This window comes from Labrus mixtus, chromosome 17 (assembly GCF_963584025.1).
Source record: "Labrus mixtus chromosome 17, fLabMix1.1, whole genome shotgun sequence".
NCBI lineage: Eukaryota > Metazoa > Chordata > Actinopteri > Labriformes > Labridae > Labrus > Labrus mixtus.
The window spans coordinates 2929571-2948663 of NC_083628.1; the positions used below are offsets into that span (position 1 = coordinate 2929571).

Here is a 19093-nt window from a genome sequence, read left to right on the forward strand (position 1 = left end):
GGCTGATTTCAGCGTCAACAACAACATACTACAATGTATTTTCATACTGAATTTACAGCTGCTTTTGTTGTGTTGTTGTTTCGCTAGCTCCTCCTGCTAAACTCCCAGAGAAGACAGAGACAGTTTCACCTCCAGCTGTTCAGGAAAAAAGGGCACCTGTGGGCTCCAGCTCCATTTCATCAAATACTCCAACAAGCAGAATTATTCCACCTGTTAATCCACCGGTCAACAACCCCGCTCCCCCGAGACCTCCACCAGATCGAACAGAAGAAGACGACAACGACTACGACTCAGATGACGCCAGTAAGACTGATCTTACCTCTTAAACAAAACGTCTTCCCCGAAGGCAATGTTTACTTTTGTCCAATTTAGATCACGCTGAATAAGAACAAGTCTATCTCATGTGGCCTACAGCTGATAAAATAAGTTCTCAAAGGAGCAATGAAGATAAACAAATCGATGTTTATCTGTTTCAGTGGAAAATTGCTTTCTCTTAAATTCCATAAAAGTCCAGATTTCACTTTTCCCTCTCGTGTGTTTTTATTTTGCAGCAACTCTGGGCTCTCTGGAGTTCAGTCTCCTTTACGAACAGGAGAACCACACCCTGCACTGTTGTGTCGTTAAAGCCAAGGTAATAACATGAATACAAATGAGATAAAAGAGGGGCAAATAAAACAAGAGTAAACAAGATAGGACCAAGTGGCAACCTCCGGTGTTGAAAAGAGAAGCAGATGCAGAAGTGCAAAACCCTGCAGTTCCTCGGGTGTCCACTTGATGCTCGCTCCAGAAGCACAGGAAGTCACATACACACCCCATTCAAAAAAAGCCTGTTTTTACAGCAGACTCCCACTCTGACATCTCTCTGTTGAGGAATTGTGTATAAACTTGACTTCACACAAGAAAGATTCAGGAGACTCAGAGACAGGAGACAAAGAACAGAACTAGAGGTAGCCAGCTAGCTTGGGACAAAGTTGGGTTTTGGGTTTTCTTACCTTCAGACAAAGCTAGACTATCAATATTGACGTTGATTTTTAAATGTAATTTATTCTTGGGATGAATGAACAGTTACTGGCTATGTTACCTCAGCATAAAGAACAGAACTAGAGGTAACCAACTAGGTTGGGACAAAGTTGGGTTTTCTTACCTTCAGACAAAGCTAGGCTAGGCTAGCTGATTCCCCCTGTTCCCAGTCTTTAAGTCTCTAAGCTAATTAAACTGACTCCTGGATATAGCTTTAGTCATCAAACTCCCAGCGAGAAAGAGAAAAAAAAGTTAGTTTGACTCAACAAAAACCTGCCAGGGATTACGGGGACAACAGATGGCTTTTGAGTTGAGTTGAAGATGTTTATGTAAGACTCGCGTACCACATGAAGTACAGTGTCTTGCCAAGCCAGTTCTGTCAAACCATCTCATAGGCTTTGTAAAGTTCAGGGGCATATCACCCTACATACTCTACGTAAAACTTGAATGTGGTGTCTAAGACAATTGGGAGCAGGCACCAAGTCTGCCAAACAATCCAGATATGAGAGGAGACACTAAGTGGCCCTGTTGGGCATCGTCACAGCCCAACCCTATCAGCTCTGACTGTCGTCAGGAGCAGCAGCGAGTAAGCTAAATAATGTCTGCACATCGAAAGAGATGCAGAAATTCCATCACACTCTCCACTAATGCATGTCCACATGTCCTGTTACTGCATGTGTGTATTTTGGGCCTATGTGTATGAGAAGCATATGAGTGTAAAACTAGAATTACCCATTGTGGGGATTAGTAAAGTATGGCAAATTTCACAAAACAACAACAATAACAAACCAACAAAATATCGACAACAATACCAGACAAGACGAAACGAGATCGGACACATTGGGAAAAACAAAAGACCAGGCAAGACGAGGATTGACCAATGAGTTTGGATTTAATTTTTTTTAGCAATATATGACATGAATCACTCGAAGAATGAAATATTTGAAAGATTGTTGCAGAAATTAAATGAGTGTCCTTGGAAGCGTATCTAAATTATTTCTCTTCACGTGTCTCAGGGTTTAAAGCCGATGGACTCAAATGGACTCGCTGACCCCTATGTTAAGCTGCACTTGTTACCCGGAGCCAGTAAGGTACAATTATGTTAAATACATCTTCAATCTTCAATTGCACATTTTAGATAAAGTAGTTTGTCACAGTTTCAGACTCTTTGAATTGTTTTAATTGAAGCGTTAGGAAGCCAAAACGCTAATGCAGAGCAGAGAAATGTTGTGATCAATGATCTCATATCAGCGCACAGCTTGAGAACAGTGTGTAGGAGTGTGTTTATTCAATTTGAGATGCACTGAAATGACTGGATGTCGTGAAAACCCATCAACTTATTTTCCTGACTTCAAATATAGGGGAATGATTTATGATGTGTCATATTATGTTATTCTCTTGACTGAACATCTTGCTCTCTCTCAGTTAGCTAGCTTCAGGGCCAAACAGTTTGACATGACCAGCATCAGTTTGTCAGTTATTTCTCAAATACCCCCCCCCCCCACCCCCCATGTATCCTATCTTACATTTCTCTTTTTTTAACCGTGGATGTCTTCTGTTGTGTCTTCTGGCTCCTCAGTCTAACAAGCTTCGTACCAAAACACTTAAAAACACTCTGAATCCTGTGTGGAACGAGACGCTTGTCTACCACGGCATTACAGCTGATGAAATGTCACGCAAAACCCTCCGGTAAGAATAACCTCAGCTTACCTTTTTCTTCAATTGTACCGCTAAAGTGCTGCAGGAATGAGTCTTAAAAGGATCCTAGTTTGAAATAAGGGTGACGCTTTCTGCAGATTAGTCAAACAGACCTCGCAGCACTTAGTAAAAGACATAGAAGTACAAGGCACCCTGTTTCTCTGTCTTTAGGCTTTCTGTGAGTGACGAGGACAAGTTTGGACACAATGAATTCATCGGAGAGACTCGAGTCGCCCTGAAGAAACTGAAGTTTGATCAGAAGAAGAACTTCAGTGTTTGTTTGGAGCGAGTGATCCCGGTAGGCCTGATGACAACACTCAGTCACAGAATGAAACATTGAATACTGCATGTTACAACTCAGGGCACAGTTATCCCAAATAAACACTTTGGAGCTATTATCTCGTAAGAAATTACACTTCTGTGAAGTAATATTGACGTTGATTTTTAAATGTAGTTTATTCCTGGGATGAATGAACAGTTACTGGTTATGTAACCTTAGCATAAAGTACAGAACTAGAGGTAACCAGCTAGTTTGGGAAAAAGTCAGGTTTACCAACAAGATTTTGATTTGCCATCTGGTTGGGTTTTCTTACCTTCAGGCAAAAGTAGGCTAGGCTAGGCTAGGCTAGGCTAGCTGTTTCCCCCTGTTACCAGTCTTTAAGCTAAGCTAATTAAACTGACTACTGGATGTAGATTTAGTCATCAAACTCCCAGCAAGAAAGAGAGAAAAAAGTTAGTTTGACTCAACAAAAACCTGCCAGGGATTACGGGGACAACAGTACTTTTTTCAGCAACAAGCTGAGACCAAGAAGTAATATAGCAAACAAGTTTAGCCGCACCTACAAAAACACAACATTTGAAGTTGCCATAGTACTGCTGGAGTCTTTCATTCTAATTTTATAAATGAGGTATAACATGTTATTATTACTGACCTTTCAAAGTGGTTGTAGGGGAAATCAACAGGTACCCTATTGTCACATAGCTGGAAAAGCTTATTCAAGTCTTTATGCTAACATAAGCTAACAAGCTGATGGCAGTAGCTTTGGATTCATTGCTCACAGTAAAGTTAATAAGAGTATTTCCCGAAATGTTATACTGTTTCCTTAGGTGTGTTCTATATTCTTGTGTTTTGTTGTATAGATGATTATAGGCATGATTATAGTGCTAGTGGTGAGGATGATGGCGATTCAATTGTTTGTACTGGTTTACTCTCTTTACAGGTGAAGAAAGCTGTTGGCGGACCAGCTCGTGGAATGGCTCTCTATGAGGACGACGTAAGACCCTCAAATAAATCTTCTACTGTTTCACTGTGCATTGGATATTGTGACTTTTCAGCAGTATACATTTCAAGGTTTGGTAGATCGTCTATATTTAAGAGATTGTCCCGGAGAAAGCAAAAATAGAAAATAATTCAAGCCTTGGCGAGAAGTAAGAAGAAAATGACCAATGGTAAATTCCCAATGGCTGGCTAACGGTTGTTTTTCTCTTTTATATTCTTCATGGGCTACCACACTCACCGAAAACTTAATTTAAGTCCGTAAAGGTTAAGTGTTTAGGCCTCAGGGTAGAGATTGGGATTCAACCCTGGACTTCTCCTGGAATTTGTTCATAGCAACAAAATGTCAATGTAAATGTTTCAACCATTTATTGCATAATAACATATATATGAAGACTTTCACTTAGCGCATGCATTATCCTCCATTAGAGGCATTATGATAATCATGGTATTATCCCTACAGATATGTTCACAGGCCAAAGGAGCATTAAGAGCAGTGAAATGACTGGTGTGCTTGTTTGTGTGTTTGCAGCTAAATGAAGGTGAAGACTCAGAGGAGAGGGGTCGTGTCCTTGTATCACTGATGTACAACAGCCAGCAGGGTCGTCTGATCGTGGGCGTGGTCCGCTGTGCCCATCTGGCTGCCATGGACTCCAATGGATACTCTGACCCTTTCGTAAAAGTGTACGTACTAGATCCCTTGACATACTGATTTGCAAAGATTAGCACCATGTACTTTTTAAAACATGAACTTTTTAAAGTTTTATTTTGGGTGGGGCATTTTCATCCTGGAAAGTAACCACAGGTCAGATTCAAACCCTGGCCGCCTACTTGGAGGACTACAGCCTCTGTACATGGGGGCGCATGCGCTAACCACTAGGCTACCGACGCCCCCACAATTGGTTTTTAAGAGGCGTTATGAAGCCCGACAAAAGTGGTCGAAACCTTGAAAATGCTATCTCAACCTAACTTTCAGTCAATCTAGCAACAGATAAAAAGTTGGAGCTTAAGCTTCCTGGTAAACATCTACTATGCGTACAGCTGTCAGTCAACTAAGCCACGCCTCTTAAATAACACTTTTTAATCAATTTAATCAAAACTGATGAGTCATTGAAAAATCAGCATTGTACAGTTTCTACCAATAAAAAAATGAAGTAGACCACAATTCTTTCTTTTGAACCAGGCTGTTTATTTTGCCAAAAAATATACATTTAAACAAGGAACCTAATCGGGATTCTTTGCCTTTTGGAGCCTGCCTCAAGTGGACATTTGGGAAACTGCAGTTTTTTACACTTCTACATTTCCTTCATTTTTCAACACTAGAGGTTGCAGATTGATTAGCACTTATTAAATCTTTCTAGATTCAAGTTAAGGAAAGTTCAATTTCTGAACTATATGGTTATAGCTGAGAGACGGGTTAAACTTTCAATACAACTTTTATGTCTGTACGATAAATAATAAGCTACATCCAGAAGTTAGTAAGCTTAGCCTAGCATATCTTAGCACAGAGATTTGAACAGGGAAAGGAGCTAGCATGACCAACTATAGCATCTCTAAAGAACATTTGTTTTATCCTTACAAAACTAATTATTAAAGATGATATTTTGTGTTTACAAAGACTAGACCAGCTCACCATCCCTCATTTCCAGTCTTTGTGCTCAGCTTTAGCTTCACGGTTATTAAAACTATGAATGTTACATATGTTAGTGACGCTACATTTTATGATATATTTATTTATGACTCATGCCTCCTTTGTGTTTAGATGTCTGAAGCCAGATATGGGAAAGAAAGCCAAGAACAAGACCCAGATAAAAAAGAAGACCCTTAACCCAGAGTATAACGAGGTCAGTGGTTTTTTATAACTGTTGCTCTGAACTTGCTCAACCGGATTTAATTTTAAACAATTTGCAACAAACTCGATGTCCTTTCACTGTGTTTCAGGAATTCGGTTATGAAATCAAGCATGGCGAGCTAGCCAAGAAGACCCTTGACATCTCTGTCTGGGATTATGACATGGGGAAATCAAATGACTTCATTGGTAAGTGGGGATCTTGAAATCACGATTGCTCTTGTAGAGGCTGTAGAGAGGACAATGTCACAAGTTGGCTGACTCACCCCTTAAGACCCCACAAAAATCAGATGAATTGTCATTACATTTGGTACGGACATTCATGGTGCCCAGATGATGAATTCTTTATTGACTGGATCATTTTCAAAAGGATCCACAAACAGATTTTAAGGGCTTCCAATTCAGGAATGCCAGTGCCTTAAAGTGGTTTCTCACTACATACCTTGTCCACAGGGGGCGCCAGAATCCGCACAAACTAAAAGATCCTGACAGATACTTTTGTATCGGTACCTTATGTGATTGGTCACTTAAAAAATACAGCCTTTCTACTGCAAAATAAATTGAGAAAAATGTCTTAAATATCCACTAAGTCGAAATTTTTTATTTCTTGACCAATCGTATTGTTCCCTTACATTTTTCCAGTCTGAAGCCATCTCTCTGCTGTTGTCAGGATAATCCTCTTTTTATTTATCAAAGCTATCCCAATCTTTCTCAGAAGTTTTAAACCAGGTTCAAATACCAGGATTGGATTACTTGATCTTATCTGATTAATCGTTCTGTTTACTTTTCAAAAACCTGATTTCAAGATTTGATCCAATCCGTTAGCATTTATCCTGTGGGATTAAGGTGCGTTCCATTTACCTTAGAAGTCGGATGTTGGAGCTTGGATAGATGTCACACCTGAGTTGAACGTGTTCCAGTTACGAGTCGGAAAAAGCAACATGGACGCCTCCAGAAGTGGCTTTGTTGTGTTAGCTACTACCAGGCGATAACAACAAACTATGTGATTGTTTGGGCGTTAAAACAGCAGGACAACATGTCCACATATAGAACTTGTATGATACTATTGGCGTGTGATTGAATGAATTCCAAAAAAACAAGACTAAGTTGCTGATAACACTTCAATGTACGGATCAGCCATCTTGGATTTTGAGCTTTGGTTATTCAAGAGTTTTCGAGTCAGAGTTCCGACTTCAGGGGGCGTTCCTGATTATATTTCCACCAGCATCTGAGTATTTCTGACTTCCAAGATCCAATGGAACGCACCATTATTTTTGAACAACTGGACCCATTACTTTAGCCCTGTCATTGTTAGCAGGTCGACATTTGCCTTTTTCTCTTTGCGTGGTAAAAACGTTAATACGTACTTTTCCTCCCCCTCCCTCCAGGTGGATGTCAGTTGGGCATCCAGGCCAAAGGAGAGTGTTTGAAGCACTGGTATGAATGCCTCAAGAACAAAGACAAGAAGATTGAACGTTGGCATGTCCTGCTAAACGATAACACGGCCATGTTTGAGGATTAAAAAAAAACGTCTTCCCTTCTTATTAATTAAGTACTTGTTTTCTCTATTGTTCTCCCTGTGGAATATTGTCTTCCCGTTAACATCGGCAGACTGATATTATCCTCTTGCTTTTATTTCCCTTCATGTCAATGTACAAGCTGCATTTCCAATAGTTTTCAGGTGACCAACATGGATGTCATTAAAGCTCTTTTTTCAATGAGGATCGATCACTAAACAAAACCAGGAAGCTCACATTTACACTGCTATTATATTATCAGCTTTATGATATTATTAAAACCTTACCTGCCATGCTGTTATGACTGAACAAAGTGATTATACTCATATTTTATGGAGGAGATTATCATTATCATAAAGTCGTAAAGCCTCCACGTTCAGACACGAGAAAGGGAATTCCCGGCTCTCTGACCCCTCTTCCGACCCCACCTGTGCTCTTCTCATATGAGATCATGGTATGTTGCTATCAGCTGATCTGTGTGACCACATGTTTTGACTGCTTGCATCACAAAAACATCCACTTTGCTTGTGTAGTTGTGCATAAATAATGTGCATCATGCATTATGTTTTCTTTGGATAAGGACCGGTAAAGATGTATACGGTTACAGAAATGATGTGATAACATGATGGTCTCATTGTCACCTGTGCATGTGTGTCCGTCTCTAAAGGCCTACAATGCTTCTGCATGGTGTTTTAATTGTAAAGAAGTAATTAATGCAACTTAAAGCGTAAAATATTCCTTCAGAGGTATATTTGATGAATGCATTTCAAAAATAATCAACACTTTGCTCCCTGATGTGTATTCATATCAGTGCATGTCTTAACTCATGTTGTAGCAAACACGTGGCTAAATAAATAAAAGCATCATGGCATCTGCTGGCTTCAAACGTGTTGTGACATGGCAGGAAACTTTGTTTGAATCAGGCGAGGTTTGGACCAATCAGCTGAGGCAGACACGCAGCGGAGAAGTTTGTGAACTTTGACTTCTCTTGATAAAAAAAAGAAAAAACTTGTCTTTGGTTCAAGTGGGTGAAAGTTTATGTACTCTGAACGATGTGAAAAAGTATGTCCTTGAATTTAAGCAAAGACATAATCTACCTTTCTCGTCTGTGGTGAGGATAAATCAAAAGATATGGCTTATGTTTGAAAAAGAACAATCGATACAGCTGATCCGACTTCTCCCTGAGACCTTCAGACAGCAGGACAGACATAAGTTGCACATTTGCTGCAGCTTAAAAACTTTCTAAAGTATCTCATTTATTTATACAAAGGGTGAAAAAAATCAATACTTGAATGACTTGACTGTCAGCATATAGTTACACATAAAAAGGTCAATTTAGACAATACAGCCATGAGAAAAAGTAAAGAGTCACGATAATTCAGATCTCTAAATTATGAATATATGTATTCTAATGTTTTGCATTTTTCTTATTTTTAAATATTTGATATGTCATGCGAAGGATGACTCCCTCCTTGATCAAAAGACTCACAGGTTATGACCTCATCCCCGGACCCCCCTCGTATAACCAGCAGCAACAAAAGCGAACTGATGCACTGCCAGGCCAAAATGTTCTGTAATCAAACATTGTACACTCCCCCTAATGTGGCAGGGACAGCGTGCAATATAGACCAGGGGTGAAACTACGGAAGCCCTTAACGGACATGCAGCCATACACTTTATTTACTCCATTTTCCAGCGATAACAATAAATTACCAGTTGTTTTCTCAACATCTCAGCTATTTAAGAGATGCAATTTAAACACAAATCAAACATAGAAATTGATGTATCTCATACCTAGAGTTGTGCCGGGCTGTTATCTGACCCGTCACAGTGACATCACAGCCCATTGTTTGCTTTCAAGATCCCCAAGAAAATGCTCCGACCCACTAGTTGAGAACCACTGATTCTGACCGCCTGCCTGTGAGGTGACAGCAGATTAACTGCTCAATGTAGCTTCTTCATATTAGGCTAAATAAATATTAATATTGGGTTCAACTTTATATTTTTGACACATGTTCATAAAGGAAGAATATGCAACTTTTTGATCCAGTAGATGTCGCCCCTTGAGCACCAGCATGAAACCAAAACAAACTGCTGTTTGGCCACGCCTCCTCTATTCTGAAGCCTCCGCTCTCCTACAGCGACACACCTCCAACCCCTCTCCCCTCGTGTTCACAAGAAGGAGTTAAGCACAAGCGACGGACAAAATTGTAAACACGGCTCCGACAACAACACAGCCAGCTGGACTCGAGCTTCTCACACATTGTAGACAGTCATGACTCAGAGAGATTTACATGTGTAAAACGTCGCACACTCTTCCTTTAATTTAAACTGGACCAAGGTTGGAAACTCTACAATTGTTGAGATTAAATAATATTGATAATATTTATATTATTCTAATTAATATGGCAAGTTGGTTAATTGTTTTTACAGTGCAGGTTATTTTGACAAACCCCTTCAGTCCCAACTACGCTGAAGCTTTTCAACAACTTTAATCAACAGCAGCAGTACTCAGGAACACCCAGAAAGAAGACTTGAGTTTTGTTAAAACGGTGGCGTTCCTCTATGAAAGGACGATTTCCTCTGGGCTTCAGATTTCACAAACGACCTTCATGGCTCGTCAGCCCACAATTCTCCTCTGCTCCCCCGAGTCCACTGTCGACCCCCCTGCCGTCAATGAAGGCCACATGTCATAAAAATTGATAATTAGCATGATAAGAGCTGACACTTTTTCCTCAGGGCAGCAGCAGCTCTCTGAAAAAGAAATATAGCGGTTTTAGAAGGTGATGAACCTAATATTCTGACTTCAAAATTCTTCCAGTGACAGTCAGTAAATCTGAATGAATGTGTCCTAAAGCTGTGATGCAAAAAAAGAAAACTAGTTCACATCAAAGTTTCCATATTTCAAGGGACAAGTGGTATAATTAGGATAGCAGCGTTCTTTTACAATAATAAAGAGGACATATCATCCCCCTTTTTCAAACAGTCCCCCTGTGGTCTAAATGAAACATCTGTGCTGTGCTTTGGTCAAAATATAACATGAATCAAGCACCAGAGGAGGTTTGTGACCCTGTATAAACCAGCTCTCTCAGAATGCTCCGTTTTGGTGTGTGTGTCTCTTTAAACGCAATGACCCCCCCCCCCCCCCCCCTATCAGGGGAGTGGAGCTATCAGGGGAGGGGAGGGATGGGCGTTAAAAATGCATCCACTAGATGGCGACAGAAGGTCTCTCACTGTTGCTGCGGTCTAAATGACATTAAGTTTCCGTCCGATCTCTGCACAAATGTTCTGTTGCGTTATCTCGCACTGGGCCTATGGCGCCCAGTGAAGAACAACATTAAGCCTTAAATGGTTTCAAACTCTGGAGCACCCTCTACCATTTGGTTCCGTAGTGTAAGAGTGACAGGTGTCATGACACGCCCACTTGTGTTGTTGATCATTTTAGGTTAAAGTCATTTAGCACACAGGCCAATGCCAAAAGTGTAGAGATGCAAAGAAACCATCTTAACATCTCTTAACTGTCAGTTACAATCAACTAACTTTAAACTGTTTTACTTATGTACAGTAGTTTGTCTTTTAAGTTAAATCGGCTGCTATCACTGCTAATTCCACTAGGCCTGTGTTTCAGCATCAAGATAACAAAATAAAATCTACATCCCGGTCAACCTCTGGAGGATGATGTGCCGCACATACATTTTCTGTTCATAAGCTATTCTTGGTCTCATCTGTGTTTGAAATGAAAAAGAATAGACTGCAAAAAAAAAAAGTGAGAGAGAGAGCACTTTTTAATTTGATCAAATAGTGAAAACTGTATTCATTTGTCAGATTGTCATTAAAGAGTCATTAATGTATGAGTCACATTTGCAGATTGATAACCTATTTGGCTTGTGTGAATCGATTTGTCATAGTCACTGCCAATGGTGTGTAGTTGGGTGTGTGTGTGTGTGTGTGTGTGTGTGTGTGTGTTTGTGTGTGTGGGGGGGGGGGAGAGAGAGAGAGAGAGAGAGAGAGATGTTTGAGTACACAGACAGGTCACATGACTCCTGATGATTTGGATGTTGCGTTTATTTTAGCTCCCCGGGAACCCCCCACCCGCACGCCTCCCGCCTCTTTTTTTCTCATTTATAGCCGACCTGGAGCTTGAAAATCGGTCTCAAAGTCCTCAAAGAGTGGAGCAATAACTACTTTCCGACTGTAGCTTTAGCTTTAGCTTTTCATTCATTATTTCTCGCTGTTCCTGACGCGCCACCATGACGCACATCGCTCCTCTTCTCACGCTGCTTTTCACATCGTCACTCGTGCGATGGGCGGCTGCAGAAGCGTCGATCCTCTGCCCCTGGACTAGGGTTTTACCCAGCGGACAGGTGCACTACACTTTTGTCCGGAGGGACCCCCGGCAGGCCTCTCCATCTCCGCGGCTCTACCACAGCGCCTGGTCCGGACGCACTCTGCTCAGCTGCGCCTGGAGCGAGCACGCAGGAGTGGTGCAGAACTATCTCTCTCTGTGCCAGGAGCGCACGCACGAGTTCGTCGATCACTCAGATGACAATTTTAATACGGACATCATGTTCGAGGCAGGGGACATGTGCGCGTCTGTGGATTCATCTGATGCCGGAGGGCACGCTGGGAAGAGGTCAGTGAGGAGCGTGGCTGGTTCATCATCTGAGAAACACGAAGGTCGAGCTGAGAGGTCAGAGGTCAGGAGCCGTGTGAAACGTGGATTTATTGTACCAGGGACCCTCTGGTGTGGCTCTGGAAACAAGGCTCCATCATTTGATGACCTGGGTATGTTGTTTTAAATTAGACCATTAATGAGCATGATGATAAAGTTAAACTGTGGTTACATCTAAAGGTGTCTTTATATGAATACAGGGAAAAATAATTCTCCCCCAGCATCTTAAAGCTCACGTTTTCAGCTGGTTATGAAACAGCCTTACATACTTACATACATACTTAATATTGTTGCATCTTTATATCTAAATATGACAAATCCATCAGCGTAAAGAATCATTATCTATATGGTCAGATTGCCTGAAAACTCTGCCTCAAGACGATTCCCAGCAACCTTTAGTCGACATTTTCCGCAGCAAAGATGCTCGATGAGCGATGAAATTGGCTGTGACGAGAAAGCTGGATGAGATTTTGTTTCAAACTTTATTTACACAAGTACATGACAAGATCAGCAAAGAGATAAGATTTTGTCTACAGGCGGCACCAAAATCAACAAAAAACAAAAGTTCCTCACAGGAGCTTTAGTTCGATAATTCAGTTTGTTTGATCCAGTAATGGAATTTTATGTAAATGTTGTTTTCCAAAAACCTGGATTAGAATCACAAGAAATTTAATTTTCATTCAGCTGCCATGCATTTTAATGTTTTATCAAGTTATACAAAGTTATACAAAAAGTACATTTGCTGTTGTATAAAGCTGCGAGACATTGGAGAGATTGGTCAAAACTGATGCAGCACAGACTGATGTGTTCAAACTGAATGTTATTTTTTGTGTGTGGTACGATTAAAGCTCCCGTGAGGAGTTTTTAATATGGTTATTAAACAAACTGAAATGAACAGTGATGCCTCTTTATGACCTACAAAACCAAATGAAACTATCAGTGACAAAATAATTATTGCTGTATTGTTATTAATGTCTGAAATAGTTGCTGCAGGGTAGGTGAGATTTAAACAATACTTACATGTAGGCTACAGGACAAATCAGAAAAGAAGTATGTTTCTGCTTTGTCCACATGGGGTCGCCAAGAGAGACACAAACCAACAAATCCTCACAGGAGCTTTACATATAAAGTATAGAAAAGAGAAAATACACAAGATATTGCTTATTTTAAACCTTAGTGAGATATTTGTCTGATGCTGTTCTGCAAAAAAAAACTACATAAATTACTTACTCATTTTCTGAAGTTGCATCAAAAATGGTTCTCAACAGGTGGGTCTGGGCCCAAAAGTGGGTCGTGGAGCTCTTTTTAGTGGGTTGTGAATGTTTATCTGGAAAAAATGTTGTGCCAAAAAGCCTATGAAGCGCTTGTTTGTTTTGTTCCGTCTCTTTGTTCTGTCACGTTTTGGACTCTCTGAGGTACAAACTACAATTCTTTCCATGTAATAAATCTGCGGTCTCCTTTGCTATCTTTACACTCCATATTTACTGGCTAGCTTTTATTTTCTCCAACCTGCATTTACTTGAGCATTGCTTTGCAGTTGGCTTTCTACTGCATGTTTTAAATCTAGTGGCAGGAATGTGTATTGCATCGTCTTCATCAGAAGGTGCCACGATTGGTAGCTGTACATACAAAGTAGACACAGCCTCTTGGTTTTTAGATGAGTGGAAGTTTAAACCTGCATTCTCTTAATGGCCAGCAGGGGGCGACTTCATGCGTTGAAATCAAGTGGCAACCTCTGGTGTTAAAAATGTAGAACAAAAAAATGCAGTTTCTCAAATTTCCACTTGAGGCTGCCTGCAAAAAAGGGTCATTATATCTCATATCCATATTCATAAAACTGTAATGTTTTGATTATATTGAGGCGCAGACTTATGCATACATTTGCGTACATTCGGCATGGCTGAGTTGACTTAGAGGTGGGCTCATTGCAGCTGTTTGTTAGTAGCTTTAGGCCTGTCTCAGCTCCACCTCTTTGCCTGTTTATTAATTGATTAAAAGTAAGGTGAAGTCAGCATTTCCAATATGGTGACTTTCATCGTAGGGCTTCATAATGCCTCTTCAGAAACCAATGGGTGACGTCCATGTTTTGTACAGTGTATGGTTGCAAAAAAAGAAGTCTGATCATGAAGAATAATTTAATTCCTCACTGATTAATTTCCTCATGAGTTTATGAATCTGAATCTATTGTTTCTCGTCTTCTTCAGATTATCTATTAAAGGAAAAACAAATTTTATCAGTTAATGACTCGGAGACGCGGGAGGGAATCAAAATGCAATTATGTTGCTATAATAATCGTATCATTTATCTCTGTCTCTCTCTCTCTCTCTCTCCTTGCCTCGTGCAGGTGTTTTTTCCGACACGGACAGCTGCTGCCGAGAACACGACCAGTGCAAAGACACGATCCTGTCCTTTCACTCACAGTTTGGTGTCTTTAACAGCAACATCTTCACCATGTCCCACTGTGACTGTGACAACAAGTAACTACACCATTTATTTAGTAACAAAAATCCAACTAATTGGATGTGTTTTGGTTGATGTTTTTTTCAAATGACAGGACTGTATGATCCTGTTCTAGGTTTCGCAGATGTCTGATGGAGTCCAATGACAGCATAGCTGATGTGGTGGGTTATACTTTCTTTAACCTGCTGAAGATGCACTGCTTCGAGTTCTCCCACAGACTCCAGTGTACTCAGAGAAACTGGTTTGGCATGTAGGTTAAGTTCTCATTTATAGAACCTAGGTTGATATTTTTACCACAGATACACAAAAAGTCCTCCTGCTTTCTCTCGTTCTACTTTAGATACAAATAGTTTGGAGTTATTCACTTTGAGTTTGATATTATTTGTGGTGCTAGCTGTTGAATATTTTGACCCAAATTCCTCTAAAAAGAATTACATTAGCACGAGTCTCAGCTGATTATTGCATTCAGCTCCAATGAGCACATGTTAGCATGCTAAAATGCTAAAGTATCATGGTAGCATGGTGGCTGTAGCCTATACCTGCTTATCAAAAGCTTAGCTAGCTTTGGTATACAACCTGTACAACTGGGATTAAGATAATGTGCTCAACTAAGAAAATAATAGTTTAACATTAAGGGTCGGCGCTGAAATTGGGAACATGTTAGCGTGCTTAAATGCAAAACCTTTATGGTAAACATGGTAAATGCTATAGCCTGACTGCCAGAACTGAGCTAAGCTTTAGAGCCAGTTAGAGATTAGCTTAGCTTCTGCTACCTTAGCATAAAGAGTCGAAATGTGGTTAAAAAGCTATCATAAACAATGAATCTATGAGTTGCTGTATTTGAAGCAGCCAGGCCGTTTGTTTCCCCTGTAGTCAGGCTCTATGCTAATAAGCTAAGCTAACTAACTGCGTTTTGTCTTGTAGGTGTAAAGAAATGAAACTGGCTCTGTATGCGGATGTCCATCCACCCTCACTGTACGAGTCTGAAAATCAGACCGCAGCCAACATGAACAGCTCCATCATAAACACCACCGCACCCAGAGAACTCCTGGAGAGCAGCAAGTCAGACCCCAAGCTTCACTCCATCACTGCTGCTGCAGCATCCACACCTACACCCTCGACAAGCTCCACCTCTGCCTCCATCACACCTGTCACCCACGGCAACGCCACAGCTGTCACAAAAACACCCACAGGATCCAAACCAGACAGGCTCGAAAACACTCTACCCACTAAAAACTGGACTCTGCCTCACCTGGATGCCGATGTCACAGGTATTAGAACGTCTCCTCGGCAAACCAGCCTCTATTTTAAAAAATACAGCAACAAATTTACGCTGATGCGTCCTCCCCACAGAGAGGCAGACGTCGTGTGCTGTGTACAAAGATCTGGACAAGTGCAGGAACAAGATCCTCCCCCAGCAGAAGAGATTTGGACTTCACAACCTGGAGACCAGGACGCTGTACCACTGCAACTGCACCAGCAGGTAGATTCAAGATTCAAAGATTCAAAAAGCTTTATTGTCTATCACATTGTGACAGAAAATTACATTTTGTTGAGGCTCAACATGAAAACCTACAAACATTCACACTAACACTCGCATTAGGTCATAAATAGCTAAAAGTACCCTAAATAGGTAAAAACACATATCCACAGCATTTAAAAAACATTGCTTATCTAGCCTTGGTTAAAATGCGTATTGCAGTGGGAATAAAAGAGTTTCTGTAAGTTTTCTTTTTCGCCAGTGGTACTCTAAAACGACTTTAAATCAACTAAGTCAACTCTAGAAAATATTGAGCACACTGAGTATTTTTATAAGGTTTGAATGCCTGGTTTAAAAAAAATTAAATCCCTAGCTATGATTGCTGATTTTTGCTCGTAAAAATATGTATAGCAAGTCCCACTGACTGAATGTTTAGACTGCATGTTGTAGTGTGATACCATGTCAACATTACACAACCCTGAAAAGTAAATAAAACCATATGTAGATGTGTATACAGACGATGTGTGATAAGGGTGCACTCACCTTTATTTCTGTCTGCACGGTGTCACACGGTATGTACAGCATGTAAATAAGGTGATTTATGAGTCTGCACACAGCTGATGTGACGGCCTTGGACGTTATCCTAATCTCCTGTCTGCACACACTGCTTTCTTTTTCTGGTTTTCTTTTCACCTGACTGCTTCGTTCATCCGTGGTATTTGTTGTTGGAATGTCTCTGACGTGTTTTTGTCTGTCCTGCCAGATTATTCCAGACTTTGGCTAAACAGAGAAAACTGACCCAAGTGCAGACTCTCCTTCTGGGACATGTGTCTAAGTCCTGCTTCCTCACACAGGACTGCACAACAGACAACATGTAAGTATACAAACACAGACATGGCTCGAAAAACAGACATTGCCACTATAGGGCTGGGAATCTTTGGGTGTCTTACGATTAGATTCAGAATCGATTTTTGATTCAAAACTATTCTGGATTCATAGTCTATTTATGAATTAGTACATACATCAGGATCGACTCAAGTCATCTGTGAGACTGGTTGAATTTCTTTCTGCTCCTTTTGGCATTCTACTGAGTTAAAGAGCTAGCATTAGCACTCGATTTTTGGAAGTTATGAATCATTTTAAATAGAATAAAGAGAAGAATCTCGATTTTTACATAAATCGATTTTTTTCCCACCTCTAATTTCCACGATACCAGATTTTTTAACATCCATATAATGTAGGGACTCGTTATTGAGTAATTTTTTTTATCTTGAATTACCAAAAATTGCAACTAAACTCCTCCACATTGTTTAAAGTGAAGACATTCATTGGCCACATTTCAGTATCCAAACATTTCCAATATATTTTTTCTCTTATATTCTTTGTTTAGATGTTGTGCAATATAGGTAATGTGTAATATATGTTGCTGTTTTTTCTGCTTTGCACTGGTATGTACTCCTCTATTTACAAGTGTTTGTTTCTATTGTTTTTGATGATGATGATTCTTCAGTGGAGGCAGCTGAATGTGAGCAGCACTGGATGTCCAGTCCAAGATAAAATTCCACTAGGGGACAAAAAGTGTAGAATAGAAAAGAATAGATCTGTATTGTCATTGCTATAAAAACAACAGTTGTTGTCGGTGGCAGCACAGAAAGATGGACAGGAAAAACGATAATGTAAAGAGTACCGGGCCCGCTGCGTCTGACCATGTCGCCATCTTTCCTGTGTTCTGCACATAACACAAAAAGACTGCTTATAACTGACATCATCTACAACAACCAACAGTAATGTTTGCATCTTAAAAACAATAGGAAACACTGATTTATCTTGTGTTTATTTGCACAGTCGTTATTCACTATAGCTGTCAAAAATGTAAAAGGGAATAAGAAAGACAATATTCCTCTCAGTCTAATGTAGGAAAATAGAGGTATAGATAATTTAAAATGTAAAATTATTGTTGAGAACAAGAATCTCAAAATTATACTAAATTATACTAATTATGCTTCTCCCTTTTTTAACAGATGTACAGCAGTTCTGGTGCAAGCACAGCTTCCTCAGCCGGATAAGATGATCGGTACAGACATGGAGGAGCAGCGCCATCTGCAGGCCGTCACCCAGAAGGTCAGGAGGCCAAACAGCAGGCGAGGGAAGAGAAAAGACAGAGCAGTGAGGCTGCACAGACTGTGCCTCAAGATGAGCCGAGCCAAATACAGCAAGATGCTCATCAGCAGGATGTGAGGGGGGAGAACTCGTCTAAATGTGAATATTATATAAAGAGTTCAAGTGTTCAATGTTCTAATGTGATAAATAAGACATTATGTGATACGCAGAAGCAGATTAAATCATCCTAATATTGTGAAATAATACATTTTATTATTTTTTAGGTCATTTTTCCTGCTTAAAGTTTTACTTAGTATAATAACTGAGAACACTTAATCTCTATTAATTTATTTCCAAACAAGCTGATGACATGAAAACAGAAGAAATAAGATTGTAGAAAAGCTGGAATCAAATTAGGTTTCCTGCAAAGATGGAGGATGAATCATTTGGTAAACACCAGCACATTCATCATCTTCATTGTCTGCAGAGTATCCATGCTATGAACTATTTTATGATGTCTTATTTATTTAACATTGAACACATTGTAGTATTTTGTGTACATATTGAACATCAGGGATGTCGTGAATCTAAATTGTGACCAAATTATGGAAAAATAGACAACAAAAGTACACAACTGTACCTGCAAAACATCAGCTAAGCTTGATTTGGCATTGAGAGCACTTGAACTGAATCTTGAAGACTGACGTTAGTATTTATCTCAAAGCATAACTTTGCCTAAGAACAATTTCAGCTGCTAGCTTGTTCTGCTATATGTCAAAATGTCTTCCATGAAAAGGATTTGATACTAGTGTCGGTGTCTTTCCTCGTTACAAAGCGATGATATTTTCCCAACCTTTTACTAAACCTTTTCAAACGTTTAGTCTGTATAGGCTCAGTGGTGAGCGTTCAACACTAAGTGTGGTTGTAAATATTTGTAGTATGAGTTGAAGAAGATTTAGAAAATGACTCAGCAATTTTGTATGTAAATATTTGTACATAAAAAGTTTGTTGGAATATTCCA

The 19093-nt window shown here is 40.0% G+C and overlaps 2 protein-coding genes across 2 annotated transcripts in view; both read left to right on the forward strand.

Moving 5' to 3' along the window:
- rph3aa (rabphilin 3A homolog (mouse), a) overlaps positions 1 to 8106 on the forward strand; it is a 34410-nt gene extending 26304 nt beyond the window's left edge. The window contains exons 7-16 of the mRNA XM_061060742.1: positions 124 to 303; positions 552 to 631; positions 2037 to 2111; positions 2600 to 2709; positions 2890 to 3016; positions 3939 to 3992; positions 4527 to 4678; positions 5757 to 5838; positions 5936 to 6032; positions 7232 to 8106. Coding sequence (XP_060916725.1) covers positions 124 to 303; positions 552 to 631; positions 2037 to 2111; positions 2600 to 2709; positions 2890 to 3016; positions 3939 to 3992; positions 4527 to 4678; positions 5757 to 5838; positions 5936 to 6032; positions 7232 to 7365 — 1091 coding nt within the window. The 3' untranslated portion in view covers positions 7366 to 8106. The remainder of the gene's footprint in view (positions 1 to 123; positions 304 to 551; positions 632 to 2036; positions 2112 to 2599; positions 2710 to 2889; positions 3017 to 3938; positions 3993 to 4526; positions 4679 to 5756; positions 5839 to 5935; positions 6033 to 7231) is intronic.
- A 3328-nt stretch (positions 8107 to 11434) lies between these two features.
- On the forward strand, positions 11435 to 19093 carry pla2g3 (phospholipase A2 group III). The gene is made up of 7 exons (XM_061060718.1): positions 11435 to 12145; positions 14377 to 14509; positions 14608 to 14742; positions 15417 to 15763; positions 15846 to 15975; positions 16736 to 16846; positions 17994 to 19093. The coding sequence occupies exons 1-7, from the start codon at positions 11611 to 11613 to the stop codon at positions 18208 to 18210; spliced, it is 1608 nt and encodes a 535-aa protein (XP_060916701.1). The 5' UTR covers positions 11435 to 11610; the 3' UTR covers positions 18211 to 19093.